Source organism: Juglans microcarpa x Juglans regia, chromosome 4D, assembly GCF_004785595.1.
Source record: "Juglans microcarpa x Juglans regia isolate MS1-56 chromosome 4D, Jm3101_v1.0, whole genome shotgun sequence".
Lineage (NCBI taxonomy): Eukaryota > Viridiplantae > Streptophyta > Magnoliopsida > Fagales > Juglandaceae > Juglans > Juglans microcarpa x Juglans regia.
In genome coordinates this window covers 2,498,736-2,516,627 of record NC_054600.1, presented here as the reverse complement: position 1 = coordinate 2,516,627, position 17,892 = coordinate 2,498,736, and the positions used below count along the sequence as shown (strand labels likewise).

The 17,892-nt window shown below is 36.4% G+C and overlaps 2 protein-coding genes and 1 non-coding gene across 4 annotated transcripts; 1 reads left to right on the top strand and 2 right to left on the bottom strand.

The window, feature by feature from the left end:
* Window positions 1-918: 918 nt before the first annotated feature.
* On the top strand, window positions 919-990 carry TRNAE-UUC. Its single transcript has one exon. It is a non-coding gene; the product is annotated as a tRNA-Glu (tRNA).
* An 800-nt stretch (window positions 991-1,790) lies between these two features.
* LOC121260784 (F-actin-capping protein subunit alpha) lies at window positions 1,791-5,991 on the bottom strand. Of its 2 annotated transcripts, XM_041162801.1 has the most exons (11): window positions 5,660-5,959; window positions 5,351-5,466; window positions 4,959-5,048; window positions 4,423-4,487; window positions 4,092-4,253; window positions 3,828-3,906; window positions 3,613-3,690; window positions 2,938-3,012; window positions 2,821-2,856; window positions 1,993-2,138; window positions 1,791-1,898 (listed from the first exon to the last, which is right to left on the bottom strand). In XM_041162801.1, exons 1-10 carry the CDS (start codon window positions 5,763-5,765, stop codon window positions 2,031-2,033), a joined length of 915 nt encoding a protein of 304 aa, XP_041018735.1. In that variant the 5' UTR covers window positions 5,766-5,959; the 3' UTR covers window positions 1,791-1,898; window positions 1,993-2,030. The 2 variants fall into 2 exon arrangements, with proteins under 2 accessions (XP_041018735.1, XP_041018734.1); XM_041162800.1 differs by having other exon boundaries at window positions 1,791-2,138; window positions 5,660-5,991.
* A 3,070-nt stretch (window positions 5,992-9,061) lies between these two features.
* LOC121260804 (tafazzin) lies at window positions 9,062-14,237 on the bottom strand. The gene is made up of 7 exons (XM_041162835.1): window positions 13,741-14,237; window positions 12,517-12,635; window positions 12,335-12,400; window positions 11,954-12,151; window positions 10,657-10,775; window positions 10,201-10,306; window positions 9,062-9,946 (listed from the first exon to the last, which is right to left on the bottom strand). The coding sequence occupies exons 1-7, from the start codon at window positions 13,955-13,957 to the stop codon at window positions 9,404-9,406; spliced, it is 1,368 nt and encodes a 455-aa protein (XP_041018769.1). The 5' UTR covers window positions 13,958-14,237; the 3' UTR covers window positions 9,062-9,403.
* Between the last annotated feature and the right edge of the window lie 3,655 nt (window positions 14,238-17,892).

The following is a 17,892-nucleotide window of genomic DNA, read 5'->3' as shown; positions in this document are numbered from 1 at the left end:
TAATGTTTAGATTTGGACTCCATGACAAAAGGTTAGCCTAAGAATGACAACCCTGATGAGGCTTTATATTATATATATGTTTAGAGATCCAAATTATGGAAAATCCATTCACAATCGAGCGGTCATCCTAAACAAGGTCATAGAGGTGTTTAAAGACATGTACTAGCTGCGGAACAAAGACACGGAAACTGGAAAATGGGTTCCCAGTCGTGTCTGCCAACTTGTTTATGATCCCTTTGAATGAGATTTGAATATCGATACGATACTTGCAAATTAAAGATAAAAGACCAAGAGGAACCTGTTCAACAAATTGCCTCGAAAAACCTACGTTGCCTTAAATTCCATGATCGGTGCTTAAAATCAGCATGGGTGCAGGGTGCTGGGATTGAGCGGGACACGGCTGACTTTTTTTGAGTATCATACATGGGCTATGCTCATTTGGGAGCTCCGGCATTTGGGCCAAATATACTTTTGTATCATAGAGTCAAAGACCATCATCCTCGAGTTTTGGCTATTGGGACTGCCCCAGTCCAGTGGACATGTATGCTACAGTATGAGATACAAAATGCTCGAGCAGATCTTTTGTGAAACCGCAAAAGAAATATGTGATGGCATGGGCTTGCATCATGGTCAATGGTATGGCTATGCATCATGGATATGGAGAGGAAGGAGTAGCACCAAGCACTTCCAAGAGAGTGCGAGAGGCTGCTGATGTTATCTTTGAGAAGATCACATGCATTGGTGGGTTTTACGTGCATTTGGCCATGTTGGGATGGGTGAAGAAGGTCAGAGATCACCTCAATAGCGGATGTTTGCAGCATAGAGCCAATAGTATGGTTACGAGATGGTTCTGAATGGACTGAGCAGAGCGGCCAATTTGCAGTATGATATAAATTAGCGGCCTACAGCACATGCGAATCCGTTGTCGTCCAGCGGTTAGGATATCTGGCTTTCACCCAGGAGACCCGGGTTCGATTCCCGGCAACGGAATTTTTATTTCCTTTCGAGGTTTTTTCTGTATTTGACCTATATGTTTATGTCACAGCAAAAAAGGCATAATGATTCATAAGATTTAAAATGGGGCCTAAATCTGGTTAGCAAGATTGGCTCACCATTCATCTCTTTTTCTTTTATTTATTTACGTCCTTTTTTAATGCTTTGGCTCTTTCTTCTCGCGCTGTCTCATAAATCTTCTGCTAGTTTTCATTCCCAAGAGAGAGAGAGAGAGAACACTAGCTGAGAACAAAAGTTGAATGAAACGAAGGTGAAATTGAGGTTTTTGTTTTGGACTCAGTCTTCTGTTTTGGACTTTCATCTCATTTCTTCGTAATCTGACTTGAAATTGAGGTTTTTGATCTGAATCGTAATGCCTCCTGGTATTTATCATTAATTGAGAACCCTTTCAATCCATTACCACACGTCGGCCATTTGCATCCATCTCTGTCGACGTGATAACGTTTTGTTAGGCTTCTTGTTTGTACTTATTCGTGTTCACTGATGTGGAATGGAGCCATCTGCTTTCCCTTTCCAAATTATGAACTTTATATAGGATAAGATACAGTGAATTTTTGTTTCCTAAAAAATCAAAAGAGCAAGACGAAAACCCATGAACTCAATCGCGTTATGAATGACAACCTATTGTTAACAGGAGGTGAATTGGCTCTTTCGTGTCCGTGTCCCTCTCAATTTTCATTCACCTTTTAGGCAAAAATAATTGCACAAACTGGGGCCACTTTTCGCACTACAATCCTTTCCACAAACTAGTCAACTTCGTCACATGCTTTAGAAAATGGAAATAAACCACAATCCTTTCCTGCTATTATACACATCTTGGAATCAACAGTATAGTACAATGCCATAAAACTGAGGAGAGAAACTCTAATGGCACAGAACATTTCCTGCAAAGGTGGCCAACTCTAAAGAGGATTCACATACTTGAAATATATAGGGTTACGGGTAGTAAGTCATTGGAAATCTCTCTCTCTCACACACCTTCAGCAAACATTGGTCTTGATTTCGGTTTAGTGTATTCACTTTCCAATGCCAAGTTCTTTTGTAATGTCTCTTGTGAGATTAAATTGCAACGTGTTATGCCATGGAAATAGGGTTCGAGTAACCGGAAGCTTCCTCCGGAGATCCTGCATTGCAGTCATAACAATTTTTGCTATAAGTTTGCAGTCATAACAATCAGAATGCTCTGGAAATAAAATGAACCCAGATGGATGATTAAAAAAAGCAACAAACGATTTTCCTATTTATCTCAAGACCTACTAAAGATCTGCAAACATTGAATTTTCAGTGCCTGATGGTTTATATAGTTACTGCAAGGGAAAAGGCGCATTCAGTTACACAACAACTAGGTCACTGGTGAGTGTTGATAAGCACCTGTCCAGCCATGGCTCTGCAACTGATCCTGATACACCCGTCAGATCAATGGACAGCTTAGGCACTTCTACCCGTTCAATTTGTTGGCAAAATTAAAGAATTTTTTTTATTGGCACTGGGTGTCCAAAACAAAGCATATTTAAATTTTTATTTCCATTCTTAATTATTACAAACAAAACAAAAACATTTAAAGAACATTTATTTTTGTCTTAGCTTTTAAAAGAACCCTACATAATCGAGCAATTTCCTTTTCTTTGCCTCTTTCATTTCCCAAGAACCAGATAGAGGATAAAAGTTAATACACTTGTAAAAACTAAAAAGTAGTCACTCTAAAAGAGAGCCATCACTGATCAGAGGACTATCCAACTATGTTCTAACAAGTGTGCTAAGAAACGAGAACTAATCTAACAATAAATTTGTGGGGAGAAAGAATACCTTGAAAGTGGTATCTGGCAAATTTGAATAGGATGCCTGTCAATATATAACTGTTAGTAAAGGGCTTCTGAAAAATGAGAAACCGACCTTAACAACAGAATTTGTCAAATTGAGGACCTCAAGAGATGCCAAGTACTCTGTCTCATGGTGGCGAATAATGCTAGCTATGGTAATTGCACAGTCATCGGGAGACTGAAAAAAAAAATATGAACATAAGAATTGGATGAAAAAAGGGGAAAATTAAATCATTACAATGGGCATAGCAACACAGCACCATTCAAAAAGATAAAAGAAAAGCAAAAAAAACCGCGCACTAAAGTGCTTAAAAATTATTTAAACAAATTCTCCATAACTATAACATTCTCAAAGCAGGGGAAAAGGTCTCACTAACACGTTCAAATGTAAGAAGCAAACTTGATCAAACAAGACTTGAAGTAGTCTTCTTGCCCAGCATGGCTTTATAGATTACCAGGGGAATGCAAGCAGGCTAGATAACTCAACCATCCAAGTTATAATCCATTACCACTGCCAAATCACCATGTTCTTAACATCGACATCCACATATACTCGGCACATCTTCAGATTAAGATACCAGGGCAATACTCTTATTGGGAGAATTTTTACTATTGTTCAGAAAAGACAAGAAAAAAACCTCACCATCTATGATAAGTAAAAAATACATTCATGAATCACGCAAGATCAAGCTTTTGCAGAATAAAAGCAACAGCAAAAATAATGAAAAATAATGACTTACAAAATTACTTGTTGAAAGATATAAAAGTTTGTGATAACCTGAAATACTGTCGTGTCTTTGCATTCATGTTTTGCATCTAACTGCACATTTCCCTCTTCAAAATAATGGGCACCCACCTGAGAGCATAAGAAAAGGACAAGGAAAATTTATCTTATTGTTGCTTTATATGCTCTCAAGAGATATGAATGCAGTCCAAATTGCCTAGAAAAAGAAATAAGAGCAAACAATAGTCATAACAGCTGTAAACAATTACCTGCAATTTGCCTCTCAGTTCCAGTATTTGTTCAACATCCTTGAACTCAATATTCCATACTGAACGCCAACTTCCATTGCTACACAATGCGCCAATAAACATTAAAAAACCTTATTATGGATGAGGTACAAGGTAGGGTGCAAACAGACAGACAGACAGACAGACAGACAGACAACCAAGAGTTAGCATAATGTAGTTATGTTCTATCTAAATGATGCTCCAAAGAATATTGTTTTAAATTGTCATTTGAAAATTTTCACACACCAGAAATTCTGTGGACTCAGTCTGGCAGCAGAAATCACCACTACAAGATCAAAATCAGAACCTGGGCCCTCCACATCTTTTCCTTTTGTACAGTAGACTGAGCAGACACCTTTTGGATAAGCTTCACCAACATATTTCAGTATTTCGGCATCCAGAGCACATCTATTGAGAAAGAAAGGAACATCATTGGCAATAGAATCTATAGATGTCTAAAATGAATTAGGAAATCAAAACCACGGAGGTTCTATCAAATCTTTTGAAATATATAGCTTTAACAGAACATAGACTCAAATAGAAAAAAAACTATACCCATGAGAATTACAGAGCATACCTGAATTCCTCTACATATGGGGATGGAAGTTCATCATCCAGAGCAGGTCTCACCCCTGTACAAACCTGAACAGCTTGCCACGTTATTGTAAACTAATAGGTGAGAACGGTTAGATGAGAAAACTTGACAAGAAGAAAGGATGGGGGAGAGGAGGGAGAGCATGCGAATTACACACTTCAGCAAGATACACCAACTTCTCGCTAACATGAGTATATGAGACAATAAGCATAATGCTCTTGCTGAGTACTTGCACTCGGATACAGGGAAGAGATTTGGCTATAACACATTGCTATCACATAATGCTCTTGCTGAGTACTTCACTGAGAGATGCAGGGAATAGGACATTTGGCTATAGCATTGCTATTACATATTGCAATTCCTAGAAGACGATGCTGAAGAGAAAAATAATGCCCGACTATATTGAGGTTTAAGCATTGCCTTGTGTTAGAACAAAAGGTTTGAATATTGCCTTAGTATTTTGGCAGAAGTCCTGCCGTCTCCATAGAAAAAAATAATGCAAGATAACAAAAATTTACTTGTTTAATGTGATCAACTATGGCAACTTGAGCAGTCCTAAGATCAAGAAACTCATTCTCCTTGAGCTCGCCAAATGAAGTAACCAGCACCTGCATCCATGGCAGCAAATTAAATATAACAAAATGAGGTTTGGATTTTCAACGTAATTCCAAACAGAAATTTTAAGAGCTTGATTTGATAAAATCAAATGGCATATACGATTTTTTTAACTATTTAGTCTCATCGGGTAAGTCCGTCCGTACAATTCGTGTAGCTTAAATCTTCGAAAAAACTTCAATTTGGAACTCTTAAAATTTCTATTACCCAAAGCATTTCTATACCAACTGAAAAAAAATAAGTAATTCATCCCATAATTGAAAAGAAAAGTCTCCATAAGGATTCGACAACTTACATCGCCGATTCGGCCAGGCATTTCGAGGCAAATCATTTGGGATTTATTGTAAAAGGGAAAGGCCTCGGAAGCCGCCTCATTGTACAATTCTTCATCGTTCAGTATCGCTTTCACATCTGAAAAACCATTAAGAATGCGCATCAATTAACCGATCCCAAAAGGGAAAAAAAATCAAAGAAAGAGAAAAAAGCGAATGCAAATCTGGAACTGTAGAGGAGCAAGTGGGTATTTCAAAAGAAGAGGAATGCTGATGCGAATTTAAAATTAAAAAGAAAAAATACAGAGAGAGAGAGAGAGAGAGAGCATTACCTTTAGAAACGTATTGGATTTCACCGGCAGGAGAGTTGAGAAGGAACCATTTCGCTATCTCTTTTTTCTGCTTGTCACTGAGCTCTGCTTCTTCTACGTCCGCCATTTCTATCTCTCTGTCTCTCTCTCGAATTTTGAGAAGGAAACTGTGAGTGTGGGAGATTCTGAAAGGGAATTATTGTTTGAAGAAGGTTGATAGAGGAAGAAGAAGATCACGAATTGATCCGCACCGTCTAGTGATGTTCGGCCCAGTAGCACTGGGACGGACGAGATCAAATCTATTGCGGTGGTTACTCTGCTAAGATCCCACCGCGTGTATGATCTGAAAAGGGACATTGCCTTTGATTGGTGGGGCTGGTTCAATTAGAACATCCAGGTCAATCTTCGTGACCATATTATCCCTTAAATCGGTCGACCATCTTGAGCAAATAAACGGGTTAGATGGCCCGGTTTGTATTTGTAAGTCATTTCAATTTATTTCAATTCATCTCATTATTATTATTATTATTTATCAATTTTAATTCATAAATTTTACTATTATTCATAACATATCTCATTATTATTCACAACTAATCTCAATTTATTTTCGAATTCAAACGGTAATACCAAATAAAAAACTGATTCTACTATAATAAAAAAACTGATGATACCAAATATTTCTATTATAAAGTCGAACATATAAAAATAATGGATAATGCTACGGTGCAATGTGCATCTTAAATATGTACACCAATATAAATGATTTTTTTTTATTTTTTTTAAATATTTTTTATTATTAAGAGAAAATAAAAATATATAATTTTATTAATAGTTACTTTTTTAATTATTAAGAAAAAATTAAAAGATATGTGTAAACATATTTACAAGTCATATTATTATTTTTTTAAAATAATTTTATTAGCATTCTTGAAACACTTCATAATTTTTTCACGCTCCCCGTCATTTTTTCTATCGTCATTGTTGCGGATGTGTTTCGTAGAGCTGACAAACTCTGCGGGATAACCTGCAATTAGAGAATAAAGAGGGGGTCGGGAGTGTCACCTCCGATTGTCAGTTCATTTCATTGTTAGGTCCTCTTCTGTATTTTCTTGTTCTGCCTTATATCTCTCATATCCTCGTATTGTTGCCATTGTTTTAAATACCGTATCGTGTTGGTAGCCATATGTCATACGGCTACTAGTATGATATAGATATTATATATATTTTATATTGACTCAAATATCAGACATATCGATCGATTTTTTAGCTAGTATTAGTCTGTATTTTAATTTGTATTGACTAATATTTTAACCTTTATTTATTTATTTATTTAAATTATAAATTCATTTTTTTTATCCTCAATTTAGATTAAATTATTTATAATATATATATATGTATATATATATAATTTATTTATATATCGATTATCTCAAAATAATATATAAAATAATATCCATATTATTTTAATATCTTGATCAGTGGGTCATCTGATGGGTATTTAAAATATTGATTATCGCTTGTCCCCTATACCTGGGGTGTCCGTCCCCAGTACACGGCACCAAGCTGCCACATTTAATTCGGCCGCTCAAGCTCATGTCCTCGATTGTACCTACTCGAGGCATTCGGTGGGACTTGGCCATTTGTAGATATCCTATCAGAGACATTTCCTTTTGTCGAGTTGCCCTACTCTCAATTTCTCATATCGGGTCATTTAATGCAATTGGGCTCTTTGCAGTCATCCCAGTTAGGGACATGCTTGTTGTGGTTTGCATTGCACTTAATCCTGAATCTGATCAATTAATGCGGCGTGGATCCTAGCAGTTGGTGTGTCATCCTGTATTCATATGTTTATCCGAATCTCAGACACGCCTGCCTTGCTGGAGCTAAACTACTCCTTTGCACCTCCCTTGCCCTTCCCCTTCCCCTTCTGGGTTGGGCTCGAGGGCCCTATCTGGTGGGCTCTTTCGCGGTTGTTTTATTCCCTTCTAGTGCCTTTTGACCTTTATTTATTCGGGTTGGTTGCTCGTCTAGCAGAACTTGCCTCACAACGTGTTATGTTGAGGCTAATATCTTTTGGTGAGTTTCACGGGTGCATATTGTGCAGATGACCATCTCGTCCATTACATCATTAATTAGCAATGGGTGACGTACGGGTTTGAACTCTAGGTTGGCACGTGATGGCTATTGACCTTTTATCCATCTCCAGCGGGCTTCTGTCCTCTGACCCATGGGCTCCCGCGGGTGTGGGCTCGATCTTATCTTTGTGAGGGTCCATTTGGCCCTCCAATCATTTTATGACGACATATTAATTTGTTATATTTTATTTATGAATTAATTATTTGATATCATGTAAAGATATATTAAAAGGATAATAGCACAAACAATGATAAATAGATTTTTTCTTTTTACAAATATTTTGAAAATAATAAATATATTTATCATCCTAAAAAATGTCATCACCGAGCCATTCCTTCCGTGAATGCATATATGATAAAAAAAAAAAAAAAAAAAAGATACTCTTCCGTGAGAATGTCACGTCACAAAACAGCATTTCATCAATGACTATGGTTGTACAAGAAACCTAAGGACCAACCAAGATTGACTCAGATTGGCCGGCCGAGCTCAGAACCGGCCAAAACCGGCAGGAACCGATCGGCGGATGGTGGAATTTTATCAAAACCGACGTCGGATGGTTCGGTCTCTATTCGAACTAGTAGAAAACTGCTGAACCGACCGACGTCTTAAACCTTTTTTTTTAATTATTATATATATAATCCATTCTAAAACGACGTCGTTTCAAGGTGAAACAGCGTCGTTTTGATTATGCAGTTTGAATAAAAAAAAAAAAAAAAGAACGTCAAACGGCATTGTTTCTACCTAGGGTTTAAACAACCCTGCTCTCAGTCTCTTCTCATTTCGTCATTTTGAGGCCTTAGCACTCAATCCTCTCAGTCTCCAGCAACGACTCATCCCTTCCAACGTCCGCAGCGGTGCAGCCCTCCACGTCCCTCCGTTTCAAGCCCTCACCATCCACTTCAGTCTCCACTCTCTAGTAGCATCGACATCGACAGCTTCCTCAGTCGTCCCAAACCGACCATGAACCGGCCAACAACCGTACCAACTAGTTTTACCCCTTACATGGCCGATTTTCTTCTCCGAAATATCAGTTTCAGTTTGTGCACAAAACCAAACTGAGGGGTTGGTTTTTCACCCCTATCAATGACATAGCAACTACTTACCTTAAGACATGTACAGTGCATGACTATAATTATCCAATCAACATTATAGGTGCACAATACATTTTCATGGCTTCCTTTGCATTGGCTATTTCCTACACATAAGAAGATTACATGCTTCAAAATAGTCTAATTCATTAGTATGGTAATTATTAGATAGTTCCGGTGTGACACATGATACTCCCAATTTATCATAAGATGACATGACATTAAAAATGAATACTTACACAAACAATTATAATGTCATAGTATGTTATGATAGGTTAAGAATACCATGTCATCCGAACTCTCAAACTAGCAAATAATTTTCCTAGTAAAACCCAGAAAACCATTTACAAAGAAAAAGGGGGAACGAGGAAACTAGCAATGCCTCAATATCGCTCATTCCCTAACCGAAAAATGATTTATTTAAGTATTTACATTGAATTCAGGATGCAACACCCTCAAAACCATGTTTTGTTTGTAGGTTCCGCTGCCGGAACACATTAGCTTCCAGAAATTGTTTCCAAGCCTTCACGAGTCCAACCTCTCAGCAAGTAGCACAAATTTCCTTTGATCTTAGATTCATAAATAAGCCTCTGGCTGCGAAACTCATTATCTCGGTCGGATCCATATAACCATGTATTCTGGACACAATTCCACCTTCATTGGAGAATCCCATCCTGAAATACCAATTGTGAGAACCAAGCTCTTGAGAATCACTAACATTCAGCTTTGTCTGCCCAAGTGAAGATGCAGGCCGTGGAGTATAGTTATCATCCAGCTTTAGTTGAATCTGTGATTCTTGCCTGGATGAAGAATCATCTTTGGTAGAAAAATAGCTTCCAATCCCAAACAATTCCCAGTCAACCTGCTCCAAAATCCCAGCTGTCTGTTCTGAGCTTTGGACAGGATGATTGTGTAATTGTTTTGCTTGTTCAAGTGCTAATCTGTCAACTTGAACTTTCAATTGACGTAAATGATGACCAATTCTTGAGGAAACATCATCGTATAATTTTCCTCTTGATACATGAGCATCTTCCACGTTAAGCAAATCATCAAAATGGATTGGGTCTCCAACAATTACCGTCACCTACATATGCAGAATACACGAAATGGAAGCCAAAATAGTGGCTGCAGTTAGTATTATTCAAATGGCATATCGTAGCCACGATAATTACTGACAGGAGATCAAGGAAAAACAGTAAAAAAAGTCTCAATTCCAGCTTGGCCCGTTATAGTGTATCAAAGTACTACTTATTGACAAGTAGTGGCGTTCCTTAGTTCAGTTCAGTTTCTTCGAAACTTACACTAATAAGAAGATGATGATTGGCTAGACCGACTCACCGTCTTTCCAATCCTTGGGATACTGGCTCCTAAAGGCATGATCTCATGCATCCCAGTATGTACAAATGGAATAACCATGGGAATATTGTCTGCATCCAGGACCAGCCTGTTCAGGTATGAAGGTACAATAGTAAATACCCATGCTTCAACGAAAATAAAATAACAAATAAACTTTGTAACTGGCAACGGCTGCAATCTGAATGCGAAAACGTACCAAAAACAAGAAAGATTGGCATATATCTTTTTTTCTTTTAATAAGTAAAATTGGCATATATCTTCTTTGTTTTTTTTTTTTTTTTTTTTGATATTTTTTTATAAATAAAATTGGCATATATCTTTTTTTTTTTTTTTTTATAAGTAAAATTGGCATATATATTTTTTTATGGGTGAAAGACGTGTGTGTGTGGGTGAGAGAGAGAGAGAGAGATTATATATGTGATAGCAACTTGACCTTACCTTCCAACGCCTCTCTTGGAAGACCTCACAGTTTTCCCACCATCCCGAGAACGGCTACCTTCTGGGAAGATGTGAACCCACCCACCGCGATTCAGTTTTGCAATAGCCATATCCATGCCCTGTGGTAGTTGAAAGCACAATGAGAACATGTGAATATTTAACACATAGTTCAACATTAGAAGAAAAAAAGATTAAAACTAAAGCATAAAAACCCTGAATTCGCATAAAATATGTGAAGTATGAAAACATTAATTGGCATTCTATAAATAGAGAAAAAACAATATTTCAAATATATATTCATCTAAATTTCAATGGAGTTAGAGTACACTTCTTACAAATGACAAACAGCATTGGCGTCACTCAAATAGATATGATCTTACGTCTCGTTTGGATGTTGAGATGAGATGAGAAATTTGTGAATGATAGTGAAATGGTTTGTGAATAGTAGAGAAATGGCTTGAGTTAAGATGCTTTATTGGGTTTTGAGAAATGAGAAAGAAAATGTTGAATAAAAATATTATAAAAGTTAAAATATTGTTATAATATAATTTTTAAATATTTTTGTTTTGGGATTTAAAAAAGTTGAATTAGAAGTTTGGAAAAATTGTAATAATTAGGTAATGATTGAATGAAAAAATTAAAAATTTGAAATTTGACAAGTGTATGCGTTTGAGTGATGTTTGGGAAGAAAATTAGATGAGGAATTTTGAAATGAGATGAGATGAGTTAATATAGCTATACAAACGAGGCCTTAAAGAATTCCACCAGAAAAAAGCCAAACATCAGTACTATACAAGCTAAAGGTTCCAAGAGTGTCAAAGAGCATAAAAATGAGTAACTAATACTGTTATATGTGCATACACCCAGAGGAGGAAAAACTCTGTTCTTATCTAGGACAACATATATTATTCTATAACCCCATATGATAAGAATAAGGATAGGTGGTGTATGAGATCCCACATTGCTTGAGAATGAGAAGTTCTTGCTCTTTATAAGGTTTCAATTAGCCTCAAATTATATCATTGACTAGTCCTTTTGGAGTATAGACCATGTGGTTTGGGCCTTCCATTAGGGTGTTACAGCCAAAGAGCATAAAAATGAGTAACTCATACTGTTATATGTGCATGCACCCAGATACACACCCAGAGGAGGAAAGATAGTTCTTATCTAGGACAAGTATATATTATTCTATAACCACAACGTACATCATCGAGTTGAAGAAAGAAACAAAAACAAATATCATAAACAAAATTGCCTTGATTATATCCTTAAGGACCCTAACTTCAAATAAAAATACCTTTTGATAAATACCATCACCACGAGCAACTGGCAAGACTTTGACAGATCTAAAGAATGCAGAAAACACAGGATTGCTAAAACATCGATCAGTGGCACAAAGAGTCCATCTCAAGTTCTGAGCATCCAAAAGAACATGTGGAGGAAGCAGTGCAGCAATAACAAGTGGATCATCCATAGAAGCAACATGATTGCTAACCTGAAACAAGCAATATATAAAAACTCCTTTACCACAACCACACAATTATCCCATGATAAAAATGCCGAAGATTTGAGGTGGAAGTTAGAAGTTGACATAATCCAAAGTTGCAAAAGGGTTCGAGAAAAACTTTGCAAACACATCTTTTAACTCAAAACCATAAAATTAGATGAAAGTTCATACTGTAATAAGAGACTTGTCCTTTGGCCTACGAAGTAATGCATCGTGCAATTTGTCTAAACCATAAACCTGCAAAACCAACAAAAACCCAAATCAATTCTGGCACACACTAAAAATCCAATGGAAGAAGTGAAATAATGGTATGAGGAGCATAATGAAATTATGAATGCCACACATTCACACACCTGAACGTGATTCAAGCCATTCATAAACACATGACAAGCATTACCGAGAACTGGAACAGCCACAGCTTGAAGCATGCGAAGAATGACAGACTCTTCTTCGGCATTGAAGTCTTTACTCACTGTGGTAAAATAATGTCACAATTCAGAATCTAGACATGTTAATTTTGAAAGTGGAAAGGTTAAGAGAAGGTTTCCTTCCAGTGATCTCTGGTGAATACTCTGTTTTGCAAAAGTTTGATGCAATAATAAAACAAATACCTAATCACTAGATAGAGGACTTAAAGACCCTGAATAAGAATACTAATTCTGGAACTGTCACACTGACCAAATTTATAGTATTCTTCTTCTCTAAAAAGTGCTCGATCAGAAGTATCACAAACTTTGATCAGAAAATATGTAAGCTTGACTCAAACCGTTTGGCTGAAATTGCACGAGCAAAAGGTGTTTGATATGTAATTTATAATGAGATATAATCTTATTATTTATCTTTCACGCTGCTTCTAATGGAGGTAGAGCTCATGAGAAGAGAGATCAGGATATTCTCAAGAGAGCACATAAACAGCCAACACCCTATCCTTAAGGACAAAGATACAACCCTTAAACACAGAGCCTCGCCAAATAGGGGATTCCCAACCAAAACAGTCTCAAGGCACAAAGCCAAATGCAAGCCAAGTGGAAATTGGGACCCGCTCAAGCTGAAAGCCTCGGTGTAAAACTTGGGCGTCTGGTGAAAAGCTACACCAGAAAATCCAAATATAGTAGTGTTGAAAGCTTACGCATAAGCCTCCTCTAGCTACCTAGTTTAACACTGGACACGTTACCCACGCATCAATTTTATTACCAACACGATACTTATAAGAACAATTACCAGAAACGTATTGATAAAATCGCATTCAACATGTTACTCAACCCGAAAACAAAATTGGCAGAGGCAAAAGCAAATCCTGCGCCTCTGTAAACAAGATTAAATAAAAATGCTACAAAAATCAAAACAAAAGAAAGAGTAGCAACCTATGGTACCCAGATTGTATACATATATATCATGCTGGTAAAGATATACATTAAGAAATAATAAGTCGGTCCGTACAACGGAACTAAATCCTTACGGAAACTAAATCAAAGTCTTAAGACAACAGAAAATGAAATTAAAAAAAAAAAAAAAAACTTCTGGTATAATTAAGAATTAAAAAAATAGAAACAAAGATAAAAGCTAAAAAAGCAAACCTCTTTTCCGATAGAAAGTGGGGGAAGAAGGCAAGGAATCCCTGCGGAAATCGCGAAAGCGACGGAGCAAGCGATCGAATGTGGAGGAGAAGTAATCATCGCCAGAGAACATCGGTTGCTTGCGGCGGTGCCGGTCCACGGCCACTCTGAAGCGGTCCCGAAGCCGAAGCGAAAGCGCTTTGGCATTGCTCTTCCACAGATCCGCTCGCTCTATCATCTGCAACACGATTCCAATCCAAAAACGCAAGAGTATTAAGATCAAACAGAAAGCTGTAGAGAACCCCGGAAGCGATTGAGATATCCAGAAAGTTACGGAAAGTTCCAGAGGGAATTATGAGTTTGAGAGAGAATAGAGGGGGGCCATGGACAATGGCAGTGAGAGAGAGGGAGGGGGAGACGGGTGAAGCGCGAGTGTAGAGAGAAGAAAGAGGAAAGAGAGTCTGAAGGGTTTTGACTTTATATAGGGTTTACGCCCTGACGGCTGTGCTTCGGAGCTTGAATTCGTCGTGGCCAACTAGTACTAGGTGTTCTTTACTTGGATTGCATAATTCCTTGGATGAAAAAATCTACACGATCATTCATACAACTTTCACATTACATTTTTTTTAATTTTTATTATTTTTTTCTTTTATAAAATATTTAATATATAAATAATAAATAGAGTAATTGAATTAGTTTGAAAAGAATAAACTAAAACAAAATTTAAGAAATTTTAAAATTTTTAAAAATATAGTGTGCGAAGGTTAGAGATGTTGTATAGCAATGCTCTTCTATGGATAAATTATTCTCTTTATAGAAAATTTTTTCACATTAATTATTATTCACCATTTCACACTTTACGTTCTATAAAAATATTCATACATTCTATAAACAATATCTATACATCATATGAGAAAAACTATAGGTGTAAAGTTAGAGTGTGAATAATGGTTGACATTCCTCCTATATAATTATTAGTTTTTTAATGGCACGCTGTAAAGGATAACAAGAAGCATCATATCTATGTTAGGAGAGATTATCTAATAAATAATTACTTAATAGAAATGTTTAGGTTATAAATATATCTTATAAAAATAAATTTATAAATTAAAATAATTTGATCTAATACGTTAGATTGTAAAATTATTTTTATTATAAAATAAATTTAATATATTATATAAAATTATGTCAATTTATATATAATTTTATAAAAACTATTTGTAATTGTACTACTTCACGTCAGTTAAGTTAATAAGTGCTAAAAACTTAAATTATGCAAAGAAAGTTTTAAGAAGTAAGAGTTTTGAGAAAGTTTTAAGAAGTTAAATTGTACCACTTCAAGTCTCTTGCAATGTCGTGCTCGGATTGTAATCAATTCAATTCAGTATGCAAGAGAGCGGATTGTGGATCCCACAAGGGTCATCTATTTAAGATTTGAATAATGTTATATATAGTCATCGAATGCACAAGTGCTGTATAGTCACTTTGAAAAGAGTGAGCTTTACTATTAAAAAATTAATTTCTTTTCATATGAGTTCCGTATTTATTTACTTTTACCAAAATGATTGCACGATACTTGCACACTCACGACTGCAACTATCATTTCTCTTAAGATTTTGACTTCCTTATCCCTTATTAGAATTGCTGCCTTGAAGCATAAAACCGTTAAATAGGTTGGAATGGGAGAAAGAATCATTTTCGATCTACAATACTAATCTGGGTCTCGATCGATGTCTTCTAAAGCCCATAGTATTAGTTTGGGGCATCGGTACAGTACTCGTACATATATCCATAGCAGTAAATAGAGAAATAATACATGAAATAGAAAATAGAGACAGATTTATGTGAATCGACGTAGGGCTTACGTTAACCGATCGTTTGGAAGGCAAATACATCATGATGAAAATATTTTACAGTCTCTCATAATCTCTCATATATCTATGTATAATGGAGGTCGGAGACTCCTTTAGCTTGGATAAGATAAAAATGGCACCCTCTAATGAGGTTGAAGAATATCCATGTGTTCTCCTAGCAGTTGCCTAGTCATCCCTCTTTCTTCATATCTCAGATCCATTTTATTGAGACTCTATTAGTGGTTGGTGAGAAGTTTAGCTTTATGCCCATTCCTTTATTTTTTTTGCGTATCTAACTTGCTTTCCTCCATCAGCTTTTTATTTATCTTTTCCTCCATTTTTTTCCTACTTTTGCTGAGGGCCGCCCAATGGATTAAGCTTAGAATGCTATAATGGGTTTGGTATATTTACCCCAACATGATGAATAGAAGATTTTAGGGAGAGCAGTGCTATTTCAAAGTCATTATACCACACACTATTCACATGACATAACTTTATTTGTAATACGTAAATTGTAGAATTTATCTTCAAAATAAAATTATGCAATATAAATGGTTTATGGTATAAAGACATTCAAATAGAATTATTCCTTCAACCTTAATTCCTTAATGTTGCCCTCACTTTAGGCTGACATTTAGGGTTTGTTTGGACATTTAGAATATCTCAAAATATTTATGAATAGTAATTAAATATTTTGTGAATAGTAGTGATTAATTTGTGTTAAGATATTTTATTGTGGAAAAATACTTTAGCCATAAAAATATTCTATAAAAGTAAACTCACAAATCGATGTAGATTGATATGGTACGTTAGATTGTAAAACTACTTTTATTATAAAGTAGATCTAAATGTATCATATAAAAACATGTATGTGGCGCCCTCGACCCGAACGTGTTATTTTTGTGGAGTTCGTGACACCGAGATGTTGACCACACGGATCACGCACCCCAACGACCAGTGCTCAAAGTGTGTACAATATGCAATAAGTGTACAAAATAATATTCGCAGCTGAGAAATGAAAATGTCTTTCTTTATTAAGTACCAGAATTTGTTCAAAAACAGTAAAGTAACTTTAGAAGAATTATACAGTCATCCGACAGATAAATTAAAGACAGGAAATAACATAAGGGAAACAAATCCCATAACGCTGAACAATATCTCAGCAACTCAGACCTCCGGCGGAGCTGATCCCTCGGGTTCATACTCGGGCTCTGCATCAGACTCTACGGCACCATAAGACGGAACCGTAGGGTAAAACACTACAATGAGATTATGACATCTCAGCAAGTAATTAATCAAAACAATATCCAGGAGATTTAAAACATATTAATAAATTCACGCGTCCCCATATGGACAATATTGCAGAAAACGAAACCACATTATTTTTTCCCAAAAATACCATTTTAATACTCATGCCTAAAATCCCATTTTGGCCCAATCATAACTATTATTTTATTATGCATGCACCACGGTCTCCCCTATGGACCGTCCACACACCCTAACTCTTATCATCACACCACGGGTAACGTCCATGCATGAGATTTCGTAACGAGCGATGCTCAGTTCAGCGCCCAGCGCGTACATGGCCAAGCATCATCTAACCTCGCCAACCAAAAGGTCACGGAATCGGTACGAGAGCGTTACCGTCTCGTCCGTTCCTTTCGTCGCCCTGCGACAACTCAGGGGACGTCACGTCAGTCTGTTACGCTCCCGAGTGACCAGAGAAGCTCCACCGAGATAATGCCCATCTCGACTTGGGGTCGTGATACACATGCACCAACACAAACAGTCTCATTTTTCCAAAACAGATAACGTGACCTCAAAGCATAATTTATTTAAGACGATAAATGTGCATGACAACAATTTATTGGATGAAATAATAAATAACTCATTTACATAAAATAGCACTCCATTTGCAATTACACAGTTTCACAACTACATGCGTAATCCCGTTCTCCAATCCGGCCCAAGGCCTAACACCAAAACCAATTACAATTATAACCCAACACTTCAACGACGTAAGACCCAATTCCAACAGACCAACAAAATCAACAGTTTAATTATAACAATATTATTATAAAACTGAAAAATTACATACACACGAATATGGAAATTTCTGAAAGATCAACCAAAATGGGTGTTGCTCAAGGTGGCTGCACAACAGTGGCAACAGTGATTTTCAATAAAACAGTGGGTTTTCTCTCAAAGGAATTCGATCTAGAACAAATGGGTGGAAAAACAACTCATGGCAAGTACCAACAATTTACCAAAACTGATTGAAATTTCCACAAATTTTAGATCAAAACAGAGCACGGCAAAA